Below are 26,457 nucleotides of genomic sequence, written 5' to 3' on the forward strand. Positions count from 1 at the left end.
GCGAGTCCGTGGTGGAGTCTCAGCGGCCTGGTTCTCACCCTGCAGGCCACCGCCTCCTGAGGCACCTTCCTAGTGCAGCAGGTGTCTGCGGAACAACTCTTTGCCCAAGGCAGTCGATTAAGTAGGAAAGCCAAGGCCCGTGTGTGTGAGATTCAGCAGGGACGTCTGCTCACCCCTTTCCTACCAACAAAGGCCAATGTCTCTAAATGCACGCTGCAGCCCCCATTTGTGAAAGTTGCTGGTGACGGATGGAAACCACTGTGCACTGTGCACACAGTCCTTCTCTGGGTCCTTGCAGAAGGAGAAACCCTGGCCTGTGCTACCCCCACATCCCTGGGCCCCCTCCAGGACAGGACCAATGCAGTTGCCCCCAGGCCCCCAGAGGCAGATGGGGCAGAGTGTAGTGTAGATATTTGCTAATCGTGGTTGACCGCAGGCTTTGTAAAAATTCCTGAATACAGGCGCCGACGGCAGAACACCATCACTACCCTGTCACCGCATTCCTGCTGGTGGCCACAAAACAGTGCCCCTCGTGGCACTGGCACTGAGACTCTGAAGAGCCAAGAGCCCACTTGCTGATCCACTTTTGCTTCTCTTTGGCTTGCCAGGAAAGGCCAGCAAAGACAAATGCCAACGTGGACAGCTCAGCACCCCCGTCGGTGGCCCAGCTGGCCGGGCGGTTTCGGGAGCAGGCGGCTGCAGCCACAGAGGTGAGCCTCCCGGCTTCCTGTTCTGGGAGGGAAGGGGAGTCTGCTCGGGCTGAGAAGAGGAGGGAGAGGCTTGCTATGGCCAAATTAGGAAAAGAAGCCAGAGGGGTCCCTCATCCGGGAATGTGCCCTGGGGGCAGAGCCTGAGCAGGCCTGCACCAGTGAGCAGGGACCGGAGGTGTTGAGAACAGGCCCACAGAGCGGGCTCCTCTGGCTCTTCCACTGGCCCAGACTGAGCCCCTGCACCGCTTCCAGGCCAGGCTCCCAGGGCTGCCCTCCCCCAGAAGTCAGGAGCAGGCCCCGGGTTGAGCAGGACAAGAGGACGCACTTCCTGGAGCAAGCCGGGCATGGGGGACGGAGGGAGTCCTGCTCAGGGGGAAGTGTGGAGACGCGGTGGCTTTGGGGAGAGCGGGGCTCCGTTTCTCAGCCTCAGGGACCAGGGGTGAGCGGAGAGGAGCAGGTGGGAGGCCCCTGGCAGCATGCTCACCTTCTCAGGTGCGCTGTTTTGATATTTGGTTTTCTCAACTGAAAAATTGGGCCCATAATTCCTAGACTTCATAGGGACGTCCTAAGGGACAGAGGAGATGACATGGATCTCAGGTGGTGGCACTGCCTAAAAAGCTAAAGAGGCTGGATGCGGCTGTCACTTTGAGGCGCTGGTCCAGTCAGGGAGTCGGGGGAAGGAGGGTTCTGCAGGGACGGAGATGCAGAGTCCCAGAGCGGCCACATGGCGCTGGGCAGCCCACCCACACGGCCTCCTCCATCCGGCCTTCTCCAGACACCCTCAACTCTCCTGCCCGCGGTGGCGTCCACTCCTTCCTCTTCCTCCCTGTGGCCTGATGGGCTGTCTCTTTCTCTCTCCGTGTGTCCGTCTGTCGCCCTCCCTCTAGACACCAGCCACTAAGCCAACAAGAAGGAAACCACCCTGCTCCCTCCCCCTGTTCCCCCCCAGGGTAGAGCTGGGCCAGAATGGTGAGGAGGTAAGTGTCGCTGGGCGCAGGCCGTCCTGGGGGTCTCCCCCTCCTCAGGAAGAGGCACAGCCATCGCACTTGCAGGCCTCCGAGGTCTGGGCAGGGAGTTTCTCCGTTTCACATTCAAGGATGAATCTCTCTTTTTAACTTTTTTTCCTGGTTGCTTGTTTATTGTTAGCATTTGGGGTTTTATGGTGCTGGGGACAACCCAAGGCCTTGCACATGTGGTGTATGAGCTCAACGCTGGCTACACAGCCACCCAGAATCTCTCTTCTTTCTGCTCCTTGGATCCTTTGCCTGGGAGTCTCAGTGCCCACTGAGCCCCTGCATGGTCCGCCGAGGACAGGAGCACCACTCTTCCAACCTCAGGATGCCAGCCAAGAGTGGGCCACCTACTGTCACCGCACCAGGTCAAGCTTCAGGGAAGCCAGGTCCTGTTCCCAGGCCTGACGGGTGGGTTCGAGATGAGGTGCCCAGAGGGGCTGTGTGGCCTCAGGGCCCTCCACAGAGCAGGCCAGCGCTGTGGTGATCACTGAGGAAAACGGCACAGAGGCCCGCTGCCTTGAGGTCAGGAGCCGGGCCGCGCACACCAAGGCTCTGGCAGACAGTCCACGGGGCAGCAGACCCCGCCTGCACACCCTCCCTGGCCCAGCGGCAGCTGTGAAAGACTCCTCCAAGGACCTGCAGTGCCAGGAACGCATCTGCATGTCCTGTCGTCCCACCTGCAGGCCGACCCCAGAACAGAGCCAGTGAGCCGGGGACAGTGCAGCTCCCCGACCCTCTCGGGCCACCTCTGCTTCCTCCCCTCCTGTCTCGGGGCCAGCATCTTGGCACGCATACCGAATACCACGTGAATTGGGGCGAACTTTGTGGCGCCTGCGTCCTCTCCTCCGCCATGGGACGGGGCGAGGTGAATGCTCTGGCCCCCGGAGGCTGCTAAGCAGAAGCCCATCAGAAAAGAACAAAACATGGCTGCAGCGGTCAGGCGGGAGGAGGGCAGGGGGCCCTGCTGCTCTGAGAGTGCCTCCCTCCCTCCACTGAACCCCAAGGAGCAGAGTTTTCAAAACACAGGGTCTCCCGCTGGCCTTCCGGGCGCTAGCGTGACGGTGCTGGGGTTTCGTGGGGTTCCAGCCCACGCCATCACGAGACACACACAGCAGCTCCCCACAGAGGCCAGCTTCTCCCCGCGGCCTTGCCCCAGGACTCGGGTCCCTGCCGCTGCAGGCTGGCTGTGGCCATGCAGAGTGTGCTCTGAGGACCTGGGCCTGGCCCGGGAGGTCGGCACACCATACTGACTGCTTTCTTCTTCACAAAGTAAGGACAGAATCACTCACCAGAGAACCCCGGAGGCTGGGAGCGCTTACCGGCTGGAACAGAAGGAGCGAGGTCGGGTTGAGGGTGTTGGGTTTCCTGAAGTGAGCTTCGAGGTCCAGCCCCTGGGGCACCCCTCCTGGTGCTGGGAGGGAAGGGTAGATGTCAGACTGAAAGCCCTGCCTGGAGTGACCGGCCGCTTGAACCTAGGAAGGACCCTGTCTCCAGGAATCGGTGACTTTTTGTCACCTGGAAACTCATATAGAAATCAAGTGGGCAGCCAGCTCTGTCCCTCTGGATGGGTAGAGGCTGCAGGCCTTGCTTCTCCTGTGCTCTGGGAGATGCCAGGAACCTCAGGGCCTGGCAGGGGGAGGCCCCGGTCAGGCTGCCCTCCTTCCCAAAGCTCAGTGCTAGGAAGGGCCACGTTGTTCCTTCTTCATGTGTGTGTGGTCCTGGGGATTGAACCAGGGTGCTTTGCCACGGAGCACTTTCTTATTTTCATTTTGGAGGGGGTACCGGGAACTGAACTCAGGGGCTCTCCACCACTGAGCCACACCCCCGGCCCTATTTCGTATTTACCTTAGAGACAGGTCTCACTGAGTTGCTTAACGCCCCGCTTTTGCTGAGGCTGGATTTGAACTCGCGATTCTTTTATCTCAGCCTCCCAAACTGCTGGGATTACAGGCGTGTGCCACCGTGTCTGGCTGTTTTTCATTTTTGAGACAGGGTCTGGCCAAGTAGTCCAGGTGGCCACCTGCTGAAGTTTGCGGTCTTCCTGCCTCAGCCCCCTGAGCCTCTGGGATCGCAGACATGTGCCCTGAGCCCTGTGCTTCACCCTTCTTCATCCCTGCCCTCTCCCCATGCCCGCTGGGGCCTGAGGCCATGGGTTCAGCCCCTGGAGGCACCTGCTGGCTGCAGGGCCCCTCCTGCAGGAAAGTGACCAGGGGTTTGCCTTTTCTGCAAGAACCAGGATGTTTAATGCAGTCACAGATCCTGCCTCATCTGCTCAGAAAAAGGCTGAAAAACACTCCCATATGAAAATTTAGGTCCACAGCTTCTATGGTGCGCTGACCTCCTGGGCTGGACAGTATGGGACATGATTGGCATGTCACTAAGCACGTAATACACAGGCATGAATGGAAGGCTGTGTCCCCCACCCGTTGTCAGCCTTGTTAAACTGTAAAGGAAATGCTGCCACCTGCTGTCAGTCCCAGGAATTGCAGTCACGACTTGATGTTCAAATTACTGGTGCATTGGGCACAGAGACTGGATCCCCAGTACTGTCCTGTGGCTAACAGATGGCATTTGTTGAATTTATGCTGTCTTTAGAAGGCAGTTTTCAGTCAGGGAGGCATTTATAGCATTACCTAGAGTGAGCTTTGTAGCAAAATTGTTGCTGCAGATTCTGAAACGGCACCTTCAGACACGCATTCCAACCACAAAGCACAGCTGCTGAGGACCAGCCCACTGGGACTGGGAGTTCTGTGCTCACCACGGCAGAAGGCTGCTCCAGGAGCATGTCTGATGTGGAGGCAGGGGAGGCCGGGAGAGTCCTCAGCATCGTCCATTTCACCCCACTGGGGAGGGGAGGCTGTGGCCAGGGCACCCTCCTGGTCCTCCTAAAGCGAGAATTAAAAAGGTGCCATGTCCCGGCCAGCGGTCATCCCTCCTCAGCATGCTCCCCCTTGGTGATGGGCCTTAAAGGTGACAGGGATCTGTTGAGGCAGGCTCCCTCCTGTTCCTTCTTCGTGTCACTAAAATAAAGCCCTCTCACTCTGTGGGCACCTCAGAGTGCTCCTCAGAGGTCAGCCTTCTCCTTCCTCAGGTTCAGGTAAATGAGCACCTGGCTGAGGGCAGGCAGGACACGTCGGGCCCAAGCTCAGGAGAACCCCTTCCACGCCTGGAAGAGGGAGAGTCGTCGTCCCCACCAGATGGTCCTACCCCCACCGTCACCCCTCTCGCCTGGCTGCAGGGAGTTTACAAGAAGCAAGGAGTCCATCTCATAGAACTGTAGAGTCCAGAGGCAGACAGGGTTCCTGGCCTGAGCTCATCCCAGACACACCTGTGACACGTGTGACACGAGGGCGGCTGCCTCACGGGCAGGAGCTGAACCACCCTCATACAACTCACTCGGTGGCTGGAACGCGACAATCCACGTCCACTTGGTTAAAGTGCCTGGGAGAATGGAGAGTTCTAAACAGCGCCACAGGCGGGGGCTTCCAGAAGAGCTGAGTGCAACAGAGGCCTTGCCTCTTGTGCCCCCAGGGGGTGACTCACCTTGCTGGAGGTTAGCAGGTGCCCATGTGCTGCCCACAGACACAATGAGGTCATTCTCCCTGGCACAGGGGACTCTGCCCTGACTTTTCCTGGGCTCAAGTGGTCTTGCTGGTGGTGAGATGGGGGACCGGCCTGCCTGGGCCTGAGGCCAGGTTGGCATGGAAATAAGCAGCGGGGTGAGGAAGGCCGGTCTCCTCTTGTCCTCCACCCGGCTCTGGGCTCCACAGAGCCCGCCCTCTTCACCTCGCTCACTTGCTCGTGTTGGTCCATTTGTTCCACAGAAATCACCGCCCAGTGCTGGCCACCCGCCCAAAGTCAAGGTGAAGAGCTCGCCCCTGATCGAGAAGCTCCAGGTAGGTGCAGAGTGCGTGGCCCGCTGCTCGCTTGCTTCCATTTCTCATCCCAAAGTTGCAGGTCTCCAAGGGGCGCTCCCCATTTTCACCTGGATAGTTGTCCCCTGTAACCAGTTAATGACCAAATTGCCCTAAAGGGCGAGACTGGCAGCCTTCACCTGGGGCAAAGATCTAACAAGGACCACATCATGCATGAGTGGACAGGTAATGGGTGCCTCGAGAGTCTTGGAAAAGTACACTTTAACTGCAAGAAACACTCCAGGAAGACGGAGCCCTCTGCTCAAAGGCCTGAGCCAGCCACACACCACTTCAGCCTTACTCAGGGCTGCAACAGAGCCACTGTGTGTTTCGGGGACCTGACCAGATCCCTTGTTTGGCCGGCATTCTGCCCTGCCCCTCCACTGTGTGCCCAGAACCCTTGCACACTGCACCCACGGCTGGGCAGGCCCATGGGGTGTCCATGAACCGCCGACTCTGCCCTGAGCTCAGAATCTTGTGGGGGAGACAAGGTTTTCACACCTGACACAGTGAGAGACATGGAGGGAAAGGCCGAGATCTGGTGTGTGGTGGGCCAGCTCCTGCTGATCCATCAGGGCCTCTCAACCTTGGTCTTTGGGGGCCGAGGTACTGTCCTGTACTCTAGGCTCCGGGCCCCACAGACCCTCCAGGGATCTAGAAGGGCCCAGCACTCCAGAACTCCTCCTGGCAGCCCGCTAGGGGTGGAGCCGGGGACCCTGCCTCCGCCTCCCTGCGGCCCTCCACACTCTGGTCCAAGGGCCCCAGATTAGTTCCCAAGTTCTGTTCCCTGTTGTGCGTCCGTTCCCTTTCCCAGTCACTAATGAGCCTTTTTGGAAAACTTGGCGAGTTCAGAATGAGGTCTGGACGTGTAACTGTTGAGCCTCCTTAAGGATGTCAGCCAAAGCCCATGGGGAACGGGTTGGGGAGGGGACAGGGAAGCCACCGTCAGCGTGGGTTTTCCGCTCATGCCCTACTGCATCAGTTCGGAACTGGATTCTCTTCACTAGAGTGTCCTTGATTCAAAGGCCAGCTCTCTTTGTGGCTGTGTGGTTGATTAGTAAGATCCACTTTACTTGCAAGCGGCCACAGGGAGGGATTTCCCTGCGAAAAGTCTGGAGGGGCGGGGAGCCTCCTTTAACAGCCAGGAGAAGGCGCTCTGCCCCCAGCCCTGAGCTGGCCCTGCTCGACTCCCACGGCTCTGAGGGCTGAGCCTCCCCGAGGCACGGATTACGTGCTGCTTCTTCACCTGGCTTGGGCTCAGCGTGTCGCTTCTTCACTTGAATACTTCATACATTTCATTTTTGGTTTATTTATTTATTTGTACCAGGGATTGAACTCAGGGGCACTTGGCCACTGAGCCACATCCCCAGCCTTTTTTACATTTTATTTAGAGACAGGGCCTCACTGAGTTGCTTAGCACCTTGCTGTTGCTGAGGCTGGCTTTGAACTCACAATCCTCCTGCCTCAGCCTCCCGAGCTGCTGGGATTACAGGTGTGTGCCACTACACCTGGCCACATTTAATTATTTCCACGATTCGTTCTTGCCTTATTCATCCTTTATTAGGATCACAGTGAAAATACTGATGCTTTCTTAAACTCGTGAGCACTCTGCAGTTTGTAAGTCCCGAGGGTTCTCCAGGGCAGCAGCCTTGGCTGGAGGAGGTGGGGGCCCAGGGCAGTCAGGAGGGTGAGAGCTGTGAGCCACAGAAGCAGCAAACAGGGTCCTCTATAAAGACTCTGGAGTTCAGCCTAAAAGGAATGGAAAGATAGCAACTGAGACTCGGGCTCCTGGGCTGCAGAAGGTCACACAGCAGCTGTGAAGTGCAAGACCGAGAACCCATGGACCTCCGGTTGCAGCTGCCTGTCCTGGTCTGTCTCTTCTTGGTGAGGTCCCACTGCTGTCTGGAGGACACACAGAGAGGGCAGCAGGGGGCCACTCGCCCACTCTCTTCATTGATGCCTCCTGCCATGGCAGTGGGTGGGTTGGGGTCTACCCGCCCCCCCCGCCCAACCCTCCCTTTGGTCACCCTCGGCGATTTGGATGCAGACTCACCTGCACCGTGACTTCCCAGTGAGGCACGCGCGTGCCGGTGTGTTCTGCCCCTCCCACCTGAGAGGAGGCAGCGGTGGCCACCATGCTGGCCACCCACCAGGAGGGAACCGGGAGGCTGAGGCCCAGCTCCGGGGAGAGGTCCCGGCCAGGTTCCCGATGTGTTCATGAGAACAGACCCCACGCGCAGGGCTGCTGCCGAGGTGACCTCTGCCAGTGCCAAGCGGGGCCTCCGCTGCCTAGCAGCTGCTGCTGAGTGGCTGGCAGCGGTGGGGACCGACCTTCCGCGAGACCCGGGGACTTGCAGTGCCTAGCAGCTGCTGTTTGGGCTACCAGCTGGGGCGGTACCAGTGCCGGCCCCTTGGTTGGACCCGCCAGCATTGGAAGACAGCGTGTGGCAAGCCAGGTGGCTGGAGAGAGGGAGCAGGCCATGCTGTGGCCCCAGAGAACTGGCTGCCAAGTAACAGGAGAAGCCTCGAGTTAACCTGTCTCAGCCAGTTCCGAGCCAGTGACCCACAAGCCCAAGTAGAAGCCCTGGTCCTCTCCCACCCCTATTTGAAACTCCTCACCTTCTCTCAACAGGCCAATTTAACCTTCGATCCAGCGGCTCTGCTGCCCGGGGCCTCGCCCAAGAGTCCTGGACTCAAGGTCATGGTGTCACCGTTTCACAGCCCCCCGTCCACCCCCAGCAGTCCTGGCGTGCGGCCCCGGCCTAGCGAGACAGAGGAGGTGCCTGTCAGCTTCGACCAGCCACCCGAAGGTAGTCACCTGCCCTGTTACAATAAGGTAAACTCCGGTTCCCAGGTGCCACGCTGGGCCAGGTGACCCTGCATGTCCCCTCCCCTGTTGTCCTGGAGGGGAAGAAACCACTCCTCTCCCCCACTAGTGACTCCTGAACTAAGCTCACCTTCCAGCTAGCCGCCTCTCTCCTCCCTCCCTGCCTTGTCCCCGTGGTGGCCTGACACAGTCTGGGGACAGAGTAGGCTCTGCTTTATGGAGAGCGTGGGGATTCAGAATGGAGCCCAGCTGCACAGGCAGGGACCTGAGGACCCGACCTGTGGCTCACACAGAGGGCTGCCGGGCCACCAGGACCGCAGGATTCCCTGTTCTGACCCGATGACGGGCAGGCTTGAGCTGCTGCCTGGGCACAGAGCGGAGTCCTTCACCACAGGGTGCTGGGACCCGAGGCAGCTGGCGCCCGGTGGAGAGCCGTCCTTCCCACAGGACATCCACAGGGAGCAGCAGGGAGCAGGACAGTGCCCGGTCACACACCCAGGGGCTCCGACAGCAGCTAGGGAGCAGGTCCAGGGAAGTCCCCTGAGAAACAAGAGCTTACTCCAAGCCTCAGCCAAGGAGCTGGGATCGACAGATACCAAATGTCATCAGCGGGGAAATAGGGTGACAAAACAGTTAGTTGACATAGTGTTAAAGGAGACATGGCTTCCGTCACGTAGGGCAAAGCCTAGAGTCCCAGATGAAGCCTGATCCTGAGCCCTACCTGCTTTTGATGCAGAGGATCACACCGAGCTGCTGAGGTAGGGCCCCCGACCTGGGCCTGACTCCCAGGAAGCAAAGGATCCGCGCTCAGCTTTGCAGTGTGAGCCAGCTGTGAGGGCCAAGGCAGGCCCAGCCGGGGCAAGAGAGGAAGCTGGTCACGGCCGTCCAGCTCGGCCGTGAGGTCCCTGACCAGGGCCAGGTCATCTCCAGACCTCAGGCCTCTTCCTTTGCCTAAAAAATGTTAAAGCCCGACTCTCGCAAACTAGAGCCAGATTGTGTCCAGCTGGTCAGTGTAGGAAGAAGCCCGGCGACCGAGTCCACTCAGAGCATTTGAAGAACTGACGGCTTGTAGGAACAGCCTTAAAAAGATCTTCCCACAAAATTGCCAAGTTAGACACCAAACTGGGGGCGTTTCCCGGGGCAGAGCCGTTCCGGCCACCTTGTTTCTCCTGATGGAGAGCAGCCTCAGGGGACAGGCACGAGGGCTTCTCGGGGAAGCTGAGCCACGGTGGGGGGCAGTTGGGGAGCACCAGCGGGCCCTGGAGGGACAGCAGCCCTCTGGGCCCTCTCACAGGTTCCGGGTGATTTCTCTTTATCCTTTCCTCCAGGTGCGGACAAGGGGCTCCATAAAAAGGCGGCCTCCCTCCAGGCGGTTCCGAAGGTCGCAGTCGGACTGCGGGGAGCTGGGGGAGTTCAGGGCCTCTCAGGAGAACGGCACCCGGGAGGAGAACGGGGATGAAGTCTTCACAGCCAGGAGCAGGGCCCCAGGGGCGCCCCCGGCCAGCCAGGGGCCAGAGGGAGAGGGGGACAGGGGAACCCCAGGATGCCATGGGAAGCCAGAGGAGAAGGCCAGCACCCCAGGGGAGGCCAAGCAAGGGGAGGCCGGGCAGAATTCAGCAGCAGCTGGCCAGAGCCCAGCACAGGAGGCCCCAGAACCTCCCCAAACGGCCAGCCCAGAGCGAGGGGCTGGGCCAGGGGGCCGGGTGCAGGAGGAGGCAGCCGGAGAGGAGAAGGAGAGGGCAGAGCCCACGGAGAAGGGGGAGAGCGATGGAAACGGAGAGGACCCGCCTGGACGCCAGGGCCAAGGTGCTGAGGAGCCGGAGTGTGAAGCTGTCGGGGACGGGGCCCCTCAGCGTTCTCCTGAAGACCTGAAGGACGGCCATGTCCCTGCACAGGAGCAAGGCCAGGGAAAGCCAGAGGAGCCGGCGGCTCTGCAGCCAGGCTCCAGCCACGCCACACTGGAGGCCAGCAGCAAGGTCCCCACGGTAGGTGGCCCGGCTCAGTCACCCAGGACAGCTGTGCAGGGCCCAGGAGTGCCCTGTCACACGCCCTGTGCTTGTGCTGAAGCAGCTCAGTGGGCGGAAACCAAGGCGTCTGGCTCCAGCCTCGTGCAGGGAGACAGGCTGTCGCTGACAGGACAGGAGGGGAAGCGTGTCTCCCGCGGTCAGCAACTCGCTGGCGGGGACTTCTGGGGGGCTGAGTGTGTGTGGAGGGCGAGAGCCCTGGCACAGTCGGGAACTGGGGCCACCAGTGCAGGGCCCTGGGCTCAGGCTGTCGGGGGCCCGGGGGAAACCAGGGCGCTCCTTCCAGACCAGCAAGTCGGCCAGCGGCTCCTCGGCACGTGGACGTGGAGGCAGGACACTCCTGGGGAAGCCCAAAGCACAGGGGGCGGAGAAGGGGTTTGTGTGGGCATCGGGGGAGGAGTTGAGGACGCTCCGGGGAAGGTGGCACTTGAGCTGGGCGGTTAGCCCAGGAGGCTGTCCGTGACATCTGCTCAGGCCCTGGGCTCTGCTGCCCCTGAGGAGGGACCGCTGGCCTGGCTACCTTCCTCTCTTCTGGACCTTCCATCTTCCCCTGGCTCTTCCCCTCCCCAGCTCCCAGGATCCCAGCTGGAGCTCACCTAGCTTTGCTTTAGGGACAGAAGAGCCCCCAAGACTGGGGAAATTTCCCCAAAGACCTGAAATTTCCCCCCAAAATCTCACTGGGCTGAGCGTGGCACTTGCCTCCTGTGTGCCTGGGGTTCGATGCCCAGCACCACAAAAAGACAAAGGCCAGACCTTGGCAGCACCCGCTCGTCCCCGTAGGCCCAGCACCCCGGCTTCTCCCTCGCTGGGCCTCAGGGGTTCACGCGCCACACGGCATCCTACCAGGAGCCTCCCCTGGCTCCGCTCCCACTTTTATTCCCACCGCGTATTCTGTTCCTGTGCAGCACCCCAGGGTGGGGGCATGGTGGGTGGTTAGTTGGGTCACCTGCTCTTGTGTGGGTGCTGTCTATGAGTGACCACAAATGTGGCAGCTTAAAACCACAGAAAGACACTTCCTCACTGTTCTGGGGACCTGGGCTCCAAAATTAGGTGCTGTGACCTCTGGACCAGGGGCCTCGGGAGGGAGAGCCGTCCCTCCCTGCCGTGGCCCTGCAGCCTGTTCCAGCCTGGGGCTCGTCAGCACTGTGGCCGGCAATTGCACCTTCACATGGCCTTGGGCGGCCCCCGCGGGGTTCGGATTTTCCTCTCCTCTCCCTTGTAAGGTACCAGTTGGACAGAGGGTCTGCCCTAAATCCAGAGTGATCTCACCATGAAATCCTTAGTCACATCTACAAAGACCTCATTTCCAAATAAGGCTGCACTGGCCAGCTCCAGGGGCAGGACTGGACGTGCCCCTCTCTCCCACCCCTCCCTGCTGTGTGCTCAAGCGGGGATGATGTTGTTGTGTTCCCCAGACACCGGGTGCACTCATTCCTGCCTTTCCCCTGGAGAACTTCACCTCTGCCCCCTCGCATGGCCACCACCACCCCCCACCCAGCTCTCAGCTTAGATGGCCCCTCCTCGCCTAAGCGTCCATCCTCCCCGTCAGTCACTGTCCACTAGCCCACTGTGTCACTATGGTGGGTATCACATTGGGAAATTCTCGTGTTTGTTTTATTATCATCTTTTCTACTCTTTTCCCCCAGTGTATCCCTGATACCTACCTACCCAAGAACTTGGAATGTAAAAGGTTCCTAAAAAATATTTGTTGAGTGAATGAATGAACTTTAAAAGAGGTGAGAAAATTGCTGACCCCAGAGCAGTAATCCAAGGACAGGACTAAGGTGGAAGGGAAGTGGGTGGTGGCAAAGCTCCCGGGCGCCCTCCACTCCATCACGCAAACCAGAGGGAGGACAAGGAGGTGTGACTGAGACCTCTTGGGCTTCCGATTTCCTACACCCTCCATCCTAAGGGAGATACCTGTAGCCTAGATTGTGTGTGTGTGTGTGTGTGTGTGTGTGTGTGGTGCTGGGGATGGAACCCAGGGCCTTGGGCGTGCGAGGCAAGCACTTTCCCAACTGAGCTATGTCCCCAGCCCCCTCGCCTAGATTTATAGTGCGCCCCTGGAGCTGAGAGAGCCCACCAGGCCCCAGAAGGCACCTACAAGCCTGTCCTTCCTCCTTCTAGGGCCCAAGCGGTCCCTTGGTTCCCAAATCTGATTGTGCTCAGGCTAGAGGTGCCTGCCTTGCCAGGAGCGTCTCATCTCACCAGCAGCATCTTGCCGTCCTGAAGGGTCGAGTCCCTTGGACTTAGAGCTAGCAGGGCAGGACGGCACCTCAGGCGGGTCTCGGGGAGGAGGCTTCCCGCAGCCTGGGGCTGGCTCAAGGTCTCCCCTTGGCACATGCCTGACAAAGGAACCCTGGCGAGGCCCCCAGGGGTCACCCCCAAACACAGCCTCTCCACGCTCCTCCTTTCCTTAATTCACTGAGAGGCAAAACCCGGGTTTCAACCCAGTCCCTGGGTTCACAGAGAAGACATCCAGGCTTCAGGAGGCCCAGGAGCTGCCCGGGGCCACTGATTTCAGTCACTGTGGCAGATGGGGACCCGCTGTGGTCATAGCTCACGCGGCCTTCAGAGCTCCTCCACCCCTGTGCGGACGTCGCTCTGCCAGGGGCCTGGCCTCCGCTCTTCTGTCCCTCCCCAGCCTGGTCAAGGTGAGGATCAGACTGCCCGCGGCCCAGTGCAAAGTCAGCGCCAGCCAGCGAGGGCGACCGTGAGGCAGCCCCTGGAGCTTCGGGCACCGCGGTCCTAGGTCCTCCCCACCTGGCACAGGCAGACACCCCTAAGCCGCTCCTCCACCCGCTGATCCAGTCCCTGCCGTGTGCCTGGATTGGCAGAAATACATTGGTCAGAAAAACTAGTTCTGACCTGGTGAACGCCAGCAGCGTGCACTGACCACCACTCACCCCCACCCCGTGGGAGACACCGGGCTCCGCGTGGGAAAGCCAGAGGCGAGTGCGCGGGTCTGCCCTCCACGGGACGGGATGCCCTGCTCTTCAGGGGAAGGCAGGGCAGAGATGTGAGAGGGCCTCTGAGGGGCCAGCCCCGTCCTGGTCACCCCTCACGGGCATTTAACATTTCCTGGCAAAAGAGTGAGTCTCCCAGGGGCTTGCCGCGGCGAGCAGGTGGCGCACTGGAACAGCAGGTCGAGAGGGAGGAGGCGCTGCAGGGGGTCCCCACAGCACCCACCATCCCACTGGGCGGGGCAGCCAGGTTTGCCAAGGACGAGCCTCACTGGGGTCGCAGCAGCCTGGGCACCTCCTGCTCCCCAGCTCCAGGCTGCCCCAGGCCGGGCTCTGTGCTTCGTCCACTTTCACTTGGAACCTTCCTCCTCCGCTGAGGCCGCGGCTTTCCTTGAGAGCCCCCTCCCTCGTGCTCTCTGAGATCCTCTCCCTTAGACTGGCAGGCCCCGGGCAGGGGGCTGAGGCTCCACGGGTGGCCCTGTCCCTCCATTCCCACCTCCACCCTCCTTAGCCACGGTCCTTCCCGGGGACCCCTGGCCTCCCTCCCAGCGCTGCCACCGTCTCCTTCTCATTTCTGTGACAGCCACAGCTCCCACCAGGATTCCTGGGCTCCAGACCAGCCCCTCACACTCGCACCAAATTCATCTTCCTTAAAATACCACCTCTGTTGGCGCCTCTCCTGCCCTGAGACTGGATACTGCTGGCGGGGAAATGAAGTCCACTCTTCTCTACCTGCTGAGCTTTGCTGGATTCCTTGGCCTTCATGGCTCCCCATTGCCTCATGGTGGGAGCCAGGCTGCAGCCAGCCAGCCCCTGCACCCACCATTCCCCACCAGCACCGCCTCCTCCCTGCTCTGCTGTCCTTTCCACTGAGAGCTCTCACTGCTGCCGTTGCTGCAGACCTCCTTGGGCCCAGCCCTGGCTGCAGGCATCTCCACCCTCTCCTCCCGGGCCTTCTTGATTGTCCCCAGGATAAATGGCCAACCTCCTGTGCATTTGCTTGGGGCCAGGAAAGCTCACTAGGATGGTCCACATCACAGATCATGGGCACGTTCATGAAAGGCTCCATTTCTCAGTTGGTGGAGGAGGCCTGCGTCCCGGCCCAGCCGCTGACAGCGAACCTTAGAATGAATGGCAAGTGGATCGCTGGTGGTGTCCTTTTACACCAGCATCAGGCCTCTGTTTAGTTTCTGCAGTGCTGGGTGTCAAACCCAGGGCCCGGCACAGGGCAGGGGGCGCTGTCTGAGCCACACCCCCAGCCCAGCCATCTCTTTTCATTTCACTGTGATCTTTTCCCATGTGTACGTGGCCATAGAACTTGGAGCAATATTTCAGGAAAAGGAAATTGAATGGGAATCCCCTTGTAGTGGAGGACTCAAGCTCTGGTCCTTGGATTTAAATCTTGACTCCACCACTTATTAGCTGTGTGACCTAAGGGAAGCCACTTCCCCACTCTGTGCCTCATTGTCTCACCTTAACACAGAGTTAATGGGGATGAGTGGGTGCCTGTAAAGGTGATGTCAAGCTCCTAACGTCGTGAATACTGCTGCCCCCAGCCTGGGTTTCGCCTCATGGGGCACCCCCAGGGAGGCCTGCTGAGCGTCCAGCGTCCCATTCTCCTTCGCTTCCAGCTCATCCTCTCCCCCTCTTTACAGGATGACAGCCCCTTCCAGGATACCAAAATGTGAAAAGGAGCTCGTGGTCCCTAGTGGCAAGGCTGCTACAGACATCTCTTTGGAAGTGGCAGCAAAAATGGTAGCAGCAGCAGCAGCAGCAGCAGCAGCAAAAGAAGCCATCGCAGAAGCAGAAGATGCCGTCTGAAGCCGGCAGGGGACACGGGAACCCGGACGGCTGTTCCTGGCCTCCATGCCCAACGTCCCGGTGGATGGAGAGTGAGTCCACGGGCAGCAGCTTATCAGCTTGAGCTTGTGTCAACTGATGGACTCTGTCAATGTTTAAAGCCACTGGCTGGTGACAGCTCCCAGGGAATGGGACAGCCTGAGGACCCTGGGCACCCCCCCCCCTGCAGCCCACCGCCTGTTGAGCTGCCTGGGCTGACCTGATGCTGCCTGTGTTCAGTTCAGCCTTTCGCTAGTCTAAGATCTCTGTGGTTCTCCAAGGTCAGTAAAAGTTAACTTTGGGTGGGCAGAAAGGAAGAAAATCATCTTGCTGAAAACAGAATTCCTGTAAGTTATAGAAACTCTTAGACTGTATCAAAGCCCCAGAGACAGCTTTTCAGCTTCTGCTCATGTGAGCTGCCAGCAGATTCTGAAAACACTGGGCCCAAAGAGATACTTACTGCAGCCTTAAAAAGAAAAAAGGTTGGCTTATTCCACCCCAGGAGCCCTCCTGTCCACCGCCTCCAGCTGAGACTCCCAGTGGGTGCTGGCTCAGGGCAAGCCTGCTGCCACCAGGAGGGGGCCTGGGGGACTCCACAGACAGCTGGTGGCCAAGCTGGGCCCCTGAGCCACGCTGGCTGATTGCGCCCGCCTGCGTGGCCGTCGGTGCCCACTGGCTGTCTCCAGGAGGAGCCTCGAGCTCCCGGACACCCCCTGCCCCTGCAGACACCCCTCCTGCTCCCCTGGCTGGAGCCTCTCCTGAGCCTCAGCCCGGCCCTTCTGCTGACCCAGGCAGGTCTGTCCTCACGGGTGGCTCGTGTTTAATAGCGCTGGAGAGGACGTGGAGGTGCAAGGCCCGGCCACCGCTCCTTGGCCCGTGAGGGGAGGGGTCCCTTCGTGTGCCTGGGGTCTTCTCTGCTTGGCATCTAGTGCCTCAGCAGCTGGTGTGGCAGTGGGAGCCTGTCAGGCCCCTCGGCCCCTGGCGTCACAACAGTGCCAGACAGAAAGGCCTTGTGTCACCAGGGTACCTCAGGTTTCTCATCCAGTTTAGTCTTTCTAAACCCAGCACAGTGTTCACATTTGAGATTCTCCTGTACTTTTTTCAAATTGTTTTTAAATAGTTCGTAACTTTGTAAAGAACTTGAAACCTGGTTGGGACGATACTGTGGTTGCTATGATAAACTCTAGATTTTAACACGTGTGTCGGTTATTTTGAGGTCTGTGTACTGTTGGTCTGTGGACAGGGTCTGCTCACAGGCAGATCTGGGCGAGCTCCGGGGGGATGTGCACACGACTGTGCCAAGAACAGTGTGGAACAGGAGCCTGGGTGGAGAAGGAGGGTCTAAACCCGGTGGCACAGGAGAAAGGAGCAGGGGAGGGGGCGGGGGTTGCGGGAGCCGCCTGATGGCCAGGAGCCCTTCCTACCCTGACCCTTGTCAACCACACCATTTGATCCGCGAGGGAAGCAGTGACCCACCCAGGGCCATGCCAACTGCTGTTGGGGCCTCTGGGCAGGGGTCCCCTAGGGACAGGAGGCCCTTTTCTGGTACTGCCATAAAGGTGTCCTCTGTCCTCCTGGAGCCCTCCATCAGGCCTTGCCCCCGCCTGGTTGACCTGGGGACTTCTGAACTGGGGTTGCAGAAGGCCATTGGCATCGTAGGTGGCACAAAGTCAGAACCAGGCCAGGAAGGCCTTTATTTAGGTCATTTAGAGGCTAAAAATAGAACCCAGATCTTCCACAGCAATAAGGCAGGAGAGGAGTCGGACTCCCTCTTCCACTCTCCTTGTAGTCACGCTCGAATTTCAGACTGGGCCTTCCTGACTCCAGAGAGAGCAAGGGGAAAAATTCTGTGTGCTTTGAACAGACCTGCCGGTGCCTGCAAGGGGGCCTTGCTGCTCTTTCAGCCGCACGGGGGACAGCAACTCCGCGACCTTGAGGGCCCCGGCCTCTGAGCCTCGCGCTCTCACCCAGGAAGCCAAGTCCAGGTGGCTGGGCAGGATTTGGACCAGGACTGGCCGGCTGATGCTCAGTTAATACATGTCAAGTAAAGGAGTAACTGAGTGGAAAGGAAAGCAGTTGATTCTTTCAATGGGACTCTTCTGTTCTGGTGAAAGTTTGATGCCATCGAATGAGGGAGGACACTGCTGGTGACAGGAGCCCAACTCGGATGGGCAGAGGAAGGCCGAGCTCGCTCCCAGCCCCTCAGCACCTCTCTGCCGTCACACGATGGAACGTCCACACGCAGGCGGAACAGGTGCTCCACTAACTCGGGGTCTCACTTGGGGCCCTGCTGCCCCCTCTGGGGGGCTATGGTCTGGAATTTCCCTGCAAGCTCGCAAGTTGGCCACACTGTCCCCAGCACAGCGAGGCTCTAGGACGTGATCCGGGCGCTGCCCTCCTCAGCGGTGGCTGAGTGGATTACGGGAGGTGGGCCCAGTTGGAGGCAGTTGGTCACTGGGGCTGATCCAGTCCCAGCCCCCTCCCCTCCCTCTGCTCCTGGGCAGCTTTCCACCACGACGTCTCTGCAATGGAGCCAGCTGACCGTGGACGGAGACCTCTGAAACCGCGATCCAAACACACATTTCCTCCTCTCAGATGTTCTGAATGAGTATTTTGGTCTCAGAGACGAAAAGCTGACTCACACAGTGGGCCATATCCTTAGGCAGGCTCCTCCCAGCCTGCAGACCCCAGGGAAGGGTCCACTGGCTCCAGGGACTACAGAGGCCTCCCACGGGCAGCAGCGCCCGAGTGCCTGCACCTGAACCACCCCATGACCAAGGAGAGGCCAGATGCAGTGTCCGCTCCTGCAGCCACGGTGAGTGAATCCTGCTCATCTGCACGACCGTGACCAGGACCAGGTGGTTCTCAAAGGGTTCTTACCAAAGGACACCACACGGGGCAGGCGGAAAGCGACTGTCCCCAACTGAGCAGCACCCACAACACTCTTCCATTGTTGGCTTCAAAATTAAACTTTGCTTAGTTCTAGTGAACTTTGTGCTCCGTGAACCAGGTAAAAATAACATGGACAGAATGTCTCACGAAAGTATGATCAGTTGGCTCACGAAGACGGCGCAGGCACCGGGGAAAAATCAAATGCTGCTCAAATGAAATGGGGACTAGGTTTCACAAGTCACCAAGGAAATCAGCCTTGTTGTTCTGTGCAATAAAGTGTCACGTGCCCAGAGTGCACCTGAGCCCCAGGAGGTCCAAGACGTCACCACTGCTACTGTCACTGTGTCCAGGCCGCTTACATAGTAGGCACTCAGTGAATAGTTGCCAGATAATGGATGATGGAAGGGGATGGTCTTCAACATGGTTGCCTCCCACCCCTCCCTTGTCTCATCCAGTTGTGTAAAATGTCAAAATCAGCAACGGACTCCCTTGGTGTCCGCCTTCCCAGTCAAAAGGCAAAAATTCCAGAGAGGGATCACGTTTTGCGCCTCCTGTGTCATTCACCCCATGCTGCGAGTTGGTTTTTGAGATCCTTCCCAAAAGGGTCATGTGAGCTGCCAAGACACCACTTGGCCAAGACACCACTCCTCTGACTCCCTACGCCCCCCACCTCCCACACGACCCTGGCTCCAGGGTGGCCCTGGTCTCCTGACCACGGAGGAGGCTGAAGAGAGGCCATTATCCCAGCTCTGCCCTGAGTCCCAGGAGAGCGGCGGAACCCAGGGAGGCCCACTGTGGTCCACGGGGGCAGGAAGCTGTGGCTCTCTGAGACCCTCAGGGGAGAGGCCGTGATGAAGGAGTGACAGGCCTTGCAGCCAGAGGGAGCCTGGGAGCCAACCACCCCGCTCTGAGCGAGCAGAAGGCTCCTCAGAGGACAGCGGGACAGCGGGACAGCGGGTGTGTCCAAGGGAGCTGGAGGGCCCTGGCTCCGGCCCAGTCGAAGAGAGGGAAACAGGGTGCTGGCAAAAGCCGCGGCGCCCTGTATCCCAGCGGGTGCCCTGGTGAGTAGCGACGGAGGCCCTGCACGGTGTGACTTTACCTAGAAATGTAGGAAATGTAGGAAGATTACTCGAAAGTGGTGGACCGTTCAGGTCCTTGGCCCAGTTATGATCTGGGGTTATTTGTTTTTTTGGTGTTTAGCTTTTCGAGTTCTTTATGTACCCTAGAGATTAGTGCTCTAGCTGATGTGAGGGGTCAAGATTTGCTCCCGGATGCAGGCTCTGTTCACCTCACAGAGTGCTTCTTTTGCTGAGAAGAAGCTTTTTAGTTTGAGTCCATCCCATTTACTGATTCTTGATTTTAATTCTTGTGTTGTACGAGTCTCCTGAACAGACACTTCTCAGAAGAGGATAGACAACCAATCAACACACATGAAAAAATGCTCATCATCTCTAGCAATTAGAGAAATGGAAATCAAAACTAAGATTTCATCTCACTCCTGTCAGAATGGCAATGCTCAGGAATACAGGCAACAGTGAGTGTTGGCAAGAATGTGGGGACAAAGGCTCACTCATTCACTGCCGGTGGGACTGCAAATTGGTGCAGCCAATATGGAAAGCAGTAGAGTATGGGAGACCAACCTTGCACATGACTGGGTTACACTCCCGGCTGGGTGCTGAGGCGCTCAGTCACAGACATGTGGCAGAGCTTTCCCCACCCTTCTTGGGTTCCAGGGTCGGTGTCTCCTGCATGGGTGTGTCTTCCTACAGCCCCGTGGGTGGAGCTACGTTCACCTGTTCCTTTGTAATACAACCCCTTGCCCTGTTTAGGGTAGAATCTTCCATGGAAGTGCCTTGTGTGTGTCCCCTTCTCTTACTGAGCCCTTGGGTGTGGCCTACCCAGGTGTCAGTCAACCTGCTAACAGTGGACATCATGAAGATACTCAGCCCCCTGACCTGACCCCTTGCCTCATTTGAGTAGCTTCTCCTCAATAAAAGGGGTCAGTGCATGCTCTCTCTCTCTCTCTCTCTCTCTCTCTCTCTCTCTCTCTCTCTCTCTCTCTTCCTGTGGACCCTTAAGGTCAGAGGAGCCGTCACAGTGACCCCAATGAAAAAGGTATTTGTGTCTCTTGTGTGGTTATTTCGTGCAGCCCAGTTAGCCCAGTTCAACTGGAGTAAACCCTGAGCCTTTTAGTCGAGAGAACAGAAACCCAGCAGTAGAGATTCCTTGGAAAACTGGGAATGGAACCACCATTTGACCCAGTTATCCCTCTCCTCAGTCTATACCCAAAGGACTTAAAAGCAACATACTACAGGGACACAGCCACCTGAATGTTTATAGCAAAAAATTCACAACAGCTAAACTGTGAAACCAACCTAGATGCCCTTCAGTAGATGAATGGGTAAAATAAAATGTGGCATATACACACAATGGAATATTACTCAGCAATAAAAGAGAATAAAATCATGGCATTTGCAGGTAAATAGATAGAGCTGGAGAATATAATGCTAAGTGAAGTTAGCCAATCCCCAAAAACCAAATGCCGAATGTTTTCTTTAATATAAGAGGACTGATTCATAGTGGGGTAGGGAGGGGGAGCATGGGAGGAATATACGAACTCCAGATAGGGCAGAGGGGTAGGAGGAGAACGGAGGGGGCAGGGGTTAGAAATAATGGTGGAATGTGATGGACATTATTATCCAAAGTACATGTATGAAGACACAAAAAACAAAATAAGTAAATAAACAAACAATATCATATATATATAGTGGGTGGACTTGTAGAAGTAGTTGTCACACTTATCGATGGCTTGTTTTTGTTTTTAGTACTGTGGACTGAATCCAGGGGTGCTTACGACTGACCATATCCCCCGCAGCGCCTCCTTTTTTCTTAGTACTAGGGATTGAACTCAGGGGCACTGAGCCCCATCCCCGGGCCTTTTTTTGTATTTAGAGACAGGGTCTCACTGAGTTGTTTTGCGCCTCACTTTTGTTGAGGCTGGCTTTGAATTTGCAATCCTCCTTACTCAGCCTCCTGAGCTGCTGGGATTACAGGTGTGCACCATCGCACCCAGCTCCCCAGCCTTTAAATTCCAAGGTAGGCCAAGTCAGCGCCACTTAAACTTAAGTTGGGTCAGAACTCAGTGGTGAGCAAACACTAGTTATAAAGTTCACTAATTCCCCCAAACAGATGATTTAACATTCTGAGTTTCAACACACCCTCCAGAGTCATTCTTATCACCCTCCCCTCCTGCCGGTACTGGGGGTTGAACTGGCGTCCACCACTGGGCTCTATCCCCATCCATGCTCTCTCTTGGTTTTTGAGAGTCTTGCTAAATTTCAAAGGCTGGCTTCTCTACCTTGTCACCCTCCTGCGGCGACTCTTTCCTAACTTCATCTGCTCCCTCTCATACATTCGACCCCAAGTCAGCATTATCTTCAATAATTCTTTTTACAATAACTTGTTTGCCACCCAAACCCTTAGGTGGAATTAGAAGACTGGGTCATGGTCTCAGTGAATGGCGGAGTTACGCAGCGGGCAAGGGCCTCTGCTCCTCTTCTTCCTGTGTTTGCCTTACTTGCCAAGTCAGGCTCCTTGGTGATGAGTTGCATCAAGAGCCAGGACAAAAACAAAAGCTCACAAAAGCAGTCAAGGTGTAAAGTGTTCCTCCCTCTGACCCTGCCAACTTGGAGAGTACACCCTTTGGAAATAATCCAGAAAATGGGAAAGGTTTACACCCAACTAGGCTAATTGGGCAGTATTTATCTCAGGGCAACTTCGGACACCAGTTTTTTACCATACATAGAAGAATAAAGAAAAGGGCGCTCACTGTCTTGCTGGAAGAGTTGGAAGCCATTACAAATGGCCGTACAGGGATGGGAAAGCCACCACCACCAAAAAACATGGAGAGTGCCGCTCTGCAAAGGTGGGAAAGGTCTCAGCTTCGCCGACTCCGTGCACCCCGGTGAGCGGAAGGGGAGGGTCAGGCAGGGCGGAGGCACCACCTCCCCGGGAGGGCGAACCGTGGCTTGCCCCGACATCTCCTCCTCTCCCACACTCACGCATCCCTGAATCAGTGGGGACAGTACCCAGCTCTCACACCTTAGTTCAGCAGGAGGAGGAAAAGTGGTGTCAAAAAGGAGAGCGGTCACAGTTGACGGCGCCCAGAGCCTAAGGAGGGCATAGACGGCTCTGCCCTCCAAACAGACGAGTCCCTGCACCAGGACCGTCAGGTCTCTGCCTCACCGGTTGGTCTTTATTTCCAGTGTCCCCACTTGTATTTCTCCTTTCACACCGCCCAAAGGCTTGAGCCCTGGTTCTGACCTCCTCATTAAGTGGCGCCCCAAGAGCCCTCGGCATCAAGAGAGGGAGGGAGAAGGAGGAAAGGAAGAGGAGGGGAGCTCCCGGTCAAAAGGTGAGAGGGCAGCGATTCCGGAGGCTGAAGCAGGAGGATGGCAAATTGGAGGCCAGCCAGCCAGCAGCTGAGTAAGGCCTAAGCCACTTACAAGACCCTGCCTCAAAATAAAATAGGGCTGGGGATGTGGCTCAGTGATAAAGTGGCCCTGGGTTCAATCCCAAGTACCCCACCCCCACAGAAGTGACAGGGCAAACACACCATCTGGACCCTCGGGCGACAGGGCAATGGATCCCACACCTGAATGAAAAGTAGTCCACGGTGGAAGAGGGCTTCAGAGATGAGGGGCCTCTGCCATGCGGCCGCCGAGCGCAGGAGCAGGAAGCCGGGAGCAGGACGCAGCCAAAGGCTCAGATTTGTGCGCAGACTGGTGCTCCCCTCCTTCAAGCCACCAGTCCCCTTAACCGCCACCCTGCCCACGTTCGCGCACCTCCCCGGGTCTCAGGAGCTCACCGCTGCCGCTGCTGCTTCTTAGCCCTGTGTCCTAAGTGACCGACTGAACACCCCGGGCCTCGATTTCTTGGTCTGCAAAATGGGGCAATCACAGCAGAGCCGACGGGGTTGACCGAGCTGGCCGAGTGCGGGAGCGCGCAGGAACCCGAGTGGCCCTCGGGAGGCCGGGCTCTGCGGTTCTTCCCCGACGCTTCCTTCGTCTCTGTCCCTTCCGAGCCAGGCACGGTGCTCTCCCACCCTCCCCGACACGCGCCTTGTGGCACTGGCTCACGCCCGGGTCACCTGGCTCCAGCGGCAGTGGAGCCCCTCGGCGAGTCGCCGCCAGGGCTGCACAGCTCCGCTGCGGAGCCCGGCTCCTCCCCGTGGTGCAGGGCGCAGCGCGAAGCCCCGCTCCAGAGGCCCCGGCTCCTCCCGGGGTGCAGCCCGCAGCCCGGCTCGGAAGCCCGGTTCTTCCTCGGGGTGCAGCGCGGAGCCCGGCTCCAGAGGTCCCAGCTCCTCCCGGGGTGCAGCGCGGAGCCCCGCCCGGGAGGTCGGCTCCTCCCGGGGGTGCAGCGCGGAGCCCCGCTCGGGAGCTCGGCTCCTCCCGGGGGTGCAGCGCGCAGCGCAGAGGCCGGCTCCAGAGGTCCTGGCCCCTTTCCGGGGTGCAGCGCAGAGCCCCGCTCGGGAGCTCGGCTCCTCCCCGGGGTGCAGCGCGCAGTGCAGAGTCCGGCTCCAGAGGTCCTGGCTCCTCCCCGGGGTGCAGCGCGGAGCCCCGCTCGGGAGCTCGGCTCCTCCCGGGAGTGCAGCGCGCAGTGCAGAGCCCGGCTCCAGAGGTCCTGGGCCCTTTCCGGGGTGCAGCACAGAGCCCCGCTCGGGAGCTCGGCTCCTCCCCGGGGTGCAGCGCGCAGTGCAGAGTTCGGCTCCAGAGGTCCTGGCCCCTTTCCGGGGTGCAGCGCAGAGCCCCGCTCGGGAGCCCCGGCTCCTCCCCGGGGTGCAGCGCAGAGCCCCGCTCGGGAGCCCCGGCTCCTCCCCGGGTTGCAGCTCAGAGCCCGGCTCGGGAGCCCCGGCTCCTCCCCGGGTTGCAGCACGGTGCCCCGCTCTAGAGCCCCGGCTCTTCCCCAGTGCCGCGCGGAGCCCGGGGCAGTGCAGGCCCCTGGGTTGCAACCCCGCGCGGTGCGAAGGCTCCAGGCCCAGAGCCAAGAGCCTCCGCGAGCCGTGAATCGCGGACCAAGAAGCGCGGCGAGGCGGTGAGGCTGAAGGGCGGCGCCGGGAGCGCAGCTGCGGAGAGCGGCTCGTTGGTCTAGGGGTATGATTCTCGCTTCGGGTGCGAGAGGTCCCGGGTTCAAATCCCGGACGAGCCCAGGCTTTTTCTCGAGCCACACCTGCATCGGAGGAGGATTTTATTTTCCTCGCACAGCCCATTCGGCGACTGTTCTGTCCCCCGAGCTCCGGCGTCCGTCCCCGGTCTTCGAAGTCAGATCGAGCGGGCTCAGCTCCTGCGGTAGCCCGAACCGTGCGGCCGAGCGCAGGGCCCTAGAGCCCCGGGGCCTCGCTCGTCTCCGCTGCCCGCGGCCTCCTGCGCACCTGGAAGGCCACGGGGCCGTGGCAGCTCCGGAGCCCGCGAGCCAGGGGCGGCCCCTCAGGGAGCACGAAGCCCGCGGGCCGAGGACCCCCGGGGGGCGCCGCTCACCCGCGGGCCGGGGCCAGGTTTGTGTCCCTCACACACTGGGTCTTCGCGCCACTCCTCGTAGAGTATTTGAGAGTGAAGCGCGCTGTAAGTTCCAGTGCGTCCCTCTAGAGTTTCGTAGTCACCGCGTTGATCTACCTGTGTCCCCAAAAGTCAACCAAACTGCGCCGTGCAAAAGAGGGCTCGTCCGGGATTTGAACCCGGGACCTCTCGCACCCTAAGCGAGAATCATACCCCTAGACCAACGAGCCGCCGCGGTTCTGCGTTTTCAGTCATCATAAAGGAAGGTGGAGCAGTTTAGTCAATGCGCCCCCAAGTGGTTGTTCGTGTTTATATTCTCTGTTTTTTGTTTTCTTGTTTTAAATAGCCCTCTGTTTTTTTATTTTCCTTTTACTCCTTGAAAATAAGCGACACAGAAGGAAGCCACGATGTCATCACCAACGTAATACTGACCTCTTATTTCAAAACCATAATTCTATTTATATCCATGACTAATAAACTGCACGGAGCAGGTAGCAAAGTCCCGGTGGCAAATTCCAGACTCTCCCCTTTACGGAGTTTCGCAGGTTGCACTCGTTCTCTGTCCCTTTATGGTAAGATTGTTGGTTTCTTGCGGATACTTTTTAATGCCAGAGTTCTAAGTCCCACCTTGCCGTCCCTGTGTTTTTACTGGGACTGTTCTCTTCAGCAGGAGAACCCATCTGCTGTGTCTCAGACTCTGACCTTGCCACAAAAATATCTTTCAGCATATCGAAAACAATTTATGTGGCATATGATTGGGTTGAATCTTGTCTGATTTATCAGAGGGCGGGATACCTGGCACCATCACTGAATTCTACTGTATAATTGCCAACCAATTGTATAATTGCTGCCTATTGTCCCAATATCTTTCATTAAATGTAGAAGGAATGGCTTCTTATCTATATTTTAAATTTTTAAATACTTTGCATTGAGGTAGAACATCTTTAGCAAAGCTGGGACTCAGTGAATAATCTGAATGACTGAAATCTGTCTCAAAATCCTTATCAATACAAATTTTGGAACTTGACAAACTGTAACTGAATTCTCAATCTAGCAAATCACTAACCAGATAGGAAACAACAAGTAGGTGACTATCCAAGAAGTAGACTCGTTTGATCATTTCACAATTCATTCATTCACTCATTGTCAGTTTGTTCACTGTTAATTCATTCAACAAGCATTTGTTATATTTTGTGCTGGACAGTGAATTGTTAACTTTCTTCCAAAGGTTTGACATCAGAAAATTGCAGGCCTGGAGTTCTAACTTTCAGTCTCCACCCTTCTTTGTTTTATTTGAAACTGCCCTGGCTTCAATTCTTAGGGCTCAAGGCAAGAAGGATAAAAATATCCTTTAAAATGTTAATGAGTTCTAGATGCCAGGACAGTTTATTCACCAAAATCTAACTGGGGGGGAAATCGAGGAAGCCACAGTTTGCAATTCTTTAGGCAAAGTAACCAGTGATCACAAGCAAGGAGGGCTCCATGCTCTCCTTCCCCACGGGAATCTAGAACAGTTATTATCCTTGTAGGTTTTTTCCCCCTTTGTTCTTCTCTCTTGTGATTGAAAGGAGTTTGTCTTTTACTCCACAGGCTAATACTAGTGTGTTCCATTTGTCCCCCACAAAGATGCAGGAAGCTGACTAACAAAACTCAGAATGTCCACTGCCCATTTACAGTGGGAAGTGTCCATCTCTGGGTGGGCAGAATGTCTGTAATGTCTG

General features: G+C 57.9%; 2 protein-coding genes and 1 non-coding gene across 6 annotated transcripts in view; 1 reads left to right on the forward strand and 2 right to left on the reverse strand.

Moving 5' to 3' along the window:
• Rcsd1 (RCSD domain containing 1) overlaps window positions 1–16,484 on the forward strand; it is a 52,469-nt gene extending 35,985 nt beyond the window's left edge. For 2 of the 4 annotated variants that reach the window (XM_005319844.5, XM_040276874.2), the window contains exons 2-7: window positions 609–710; window positions 1,598–1,687; window positions 5,548–5,619; window positions 8,270–8,473; window positions 9,793–10,449; window positions 15,107–16,484. In XM_005319844.5, the coding sequence (XP_005319901.1) occupies window positions 609–710; window positions 1,598–1,687; window positions 5,548–5,619; window positions 8,270–8,473; window positions 9,793–10,449; window positions 15,107–15,139 (1,158 nt within the window). In that variant the 3' untranslated portion in view covers window positions 15,140–16,484. The remainder of the gene's footprint in view (window positions 1–608; window positions 711–1,597; window positions 1,688–5,547; window positions 5,620–8,269; window positions 8,474–9,792; window positions 10,450–15,106) is intronic. The other 2 variants (XM_040276876.2, XM_040276875.2) reach the window with 1 other exon arrangement.
• On the reverse strand, window positions 1,859–25,466 carry LOC120887240 (uncharacterized). The gene is made up of 2 exons (XM_078022251.1): window positions 23,050–25,466; window positions 1,859–7,386 (listed from the first exon to the last, which is right to left on the reverse strand). Exon 1 carries the CDS (start codon window positions 24,448–24,450, stop codon window positions 23,317–23,319), a length of 1,134 nt encoding a protein of 377 aa, XP_077878377.1. The 5' UTR covers window positions 24,451–25,466; the 3' UTR covers window positions 1,859–7,386; window positions 23,050–23,316.
• Window positions 24,895–24,966, reverse strand: Trnap-agg (transfer RNA proline (anticodon AGG)). The gene has a single exon. It is a non-coding gene; the product is annotated as a tRNA-Pro (tRNA).
• Window positions 25,467–26,457: the final 991 nt, after the last annotated feature.

Source organism: Ictidomys tridecemlineatus, chromosome 10 (genome assembly GCF_052094955.1).
Source record: "Ictidomys tridecemlineatus isolate mIctTri1 chromosome 10, mIctTri1.hap1, whole genome shotgun sequence".
NCBI classification, from domain to species: Eukaryota; Metazoa; Chordata; class Mammalia; order Rodentia; family Sciuridae; genus Ictidomys; species Ictidomys tridecemlineatus.

Bases quoted from the DNA above. Each gene is read 5' to 3' on its own strand.
- LOC120887240 (XM_078022251.1), bottom strand. From the start codon at position 24,450: ATGGGCTGTGCGAGGAAAATAAAATCCTCCTCCGATGCAGGTGTGGCT.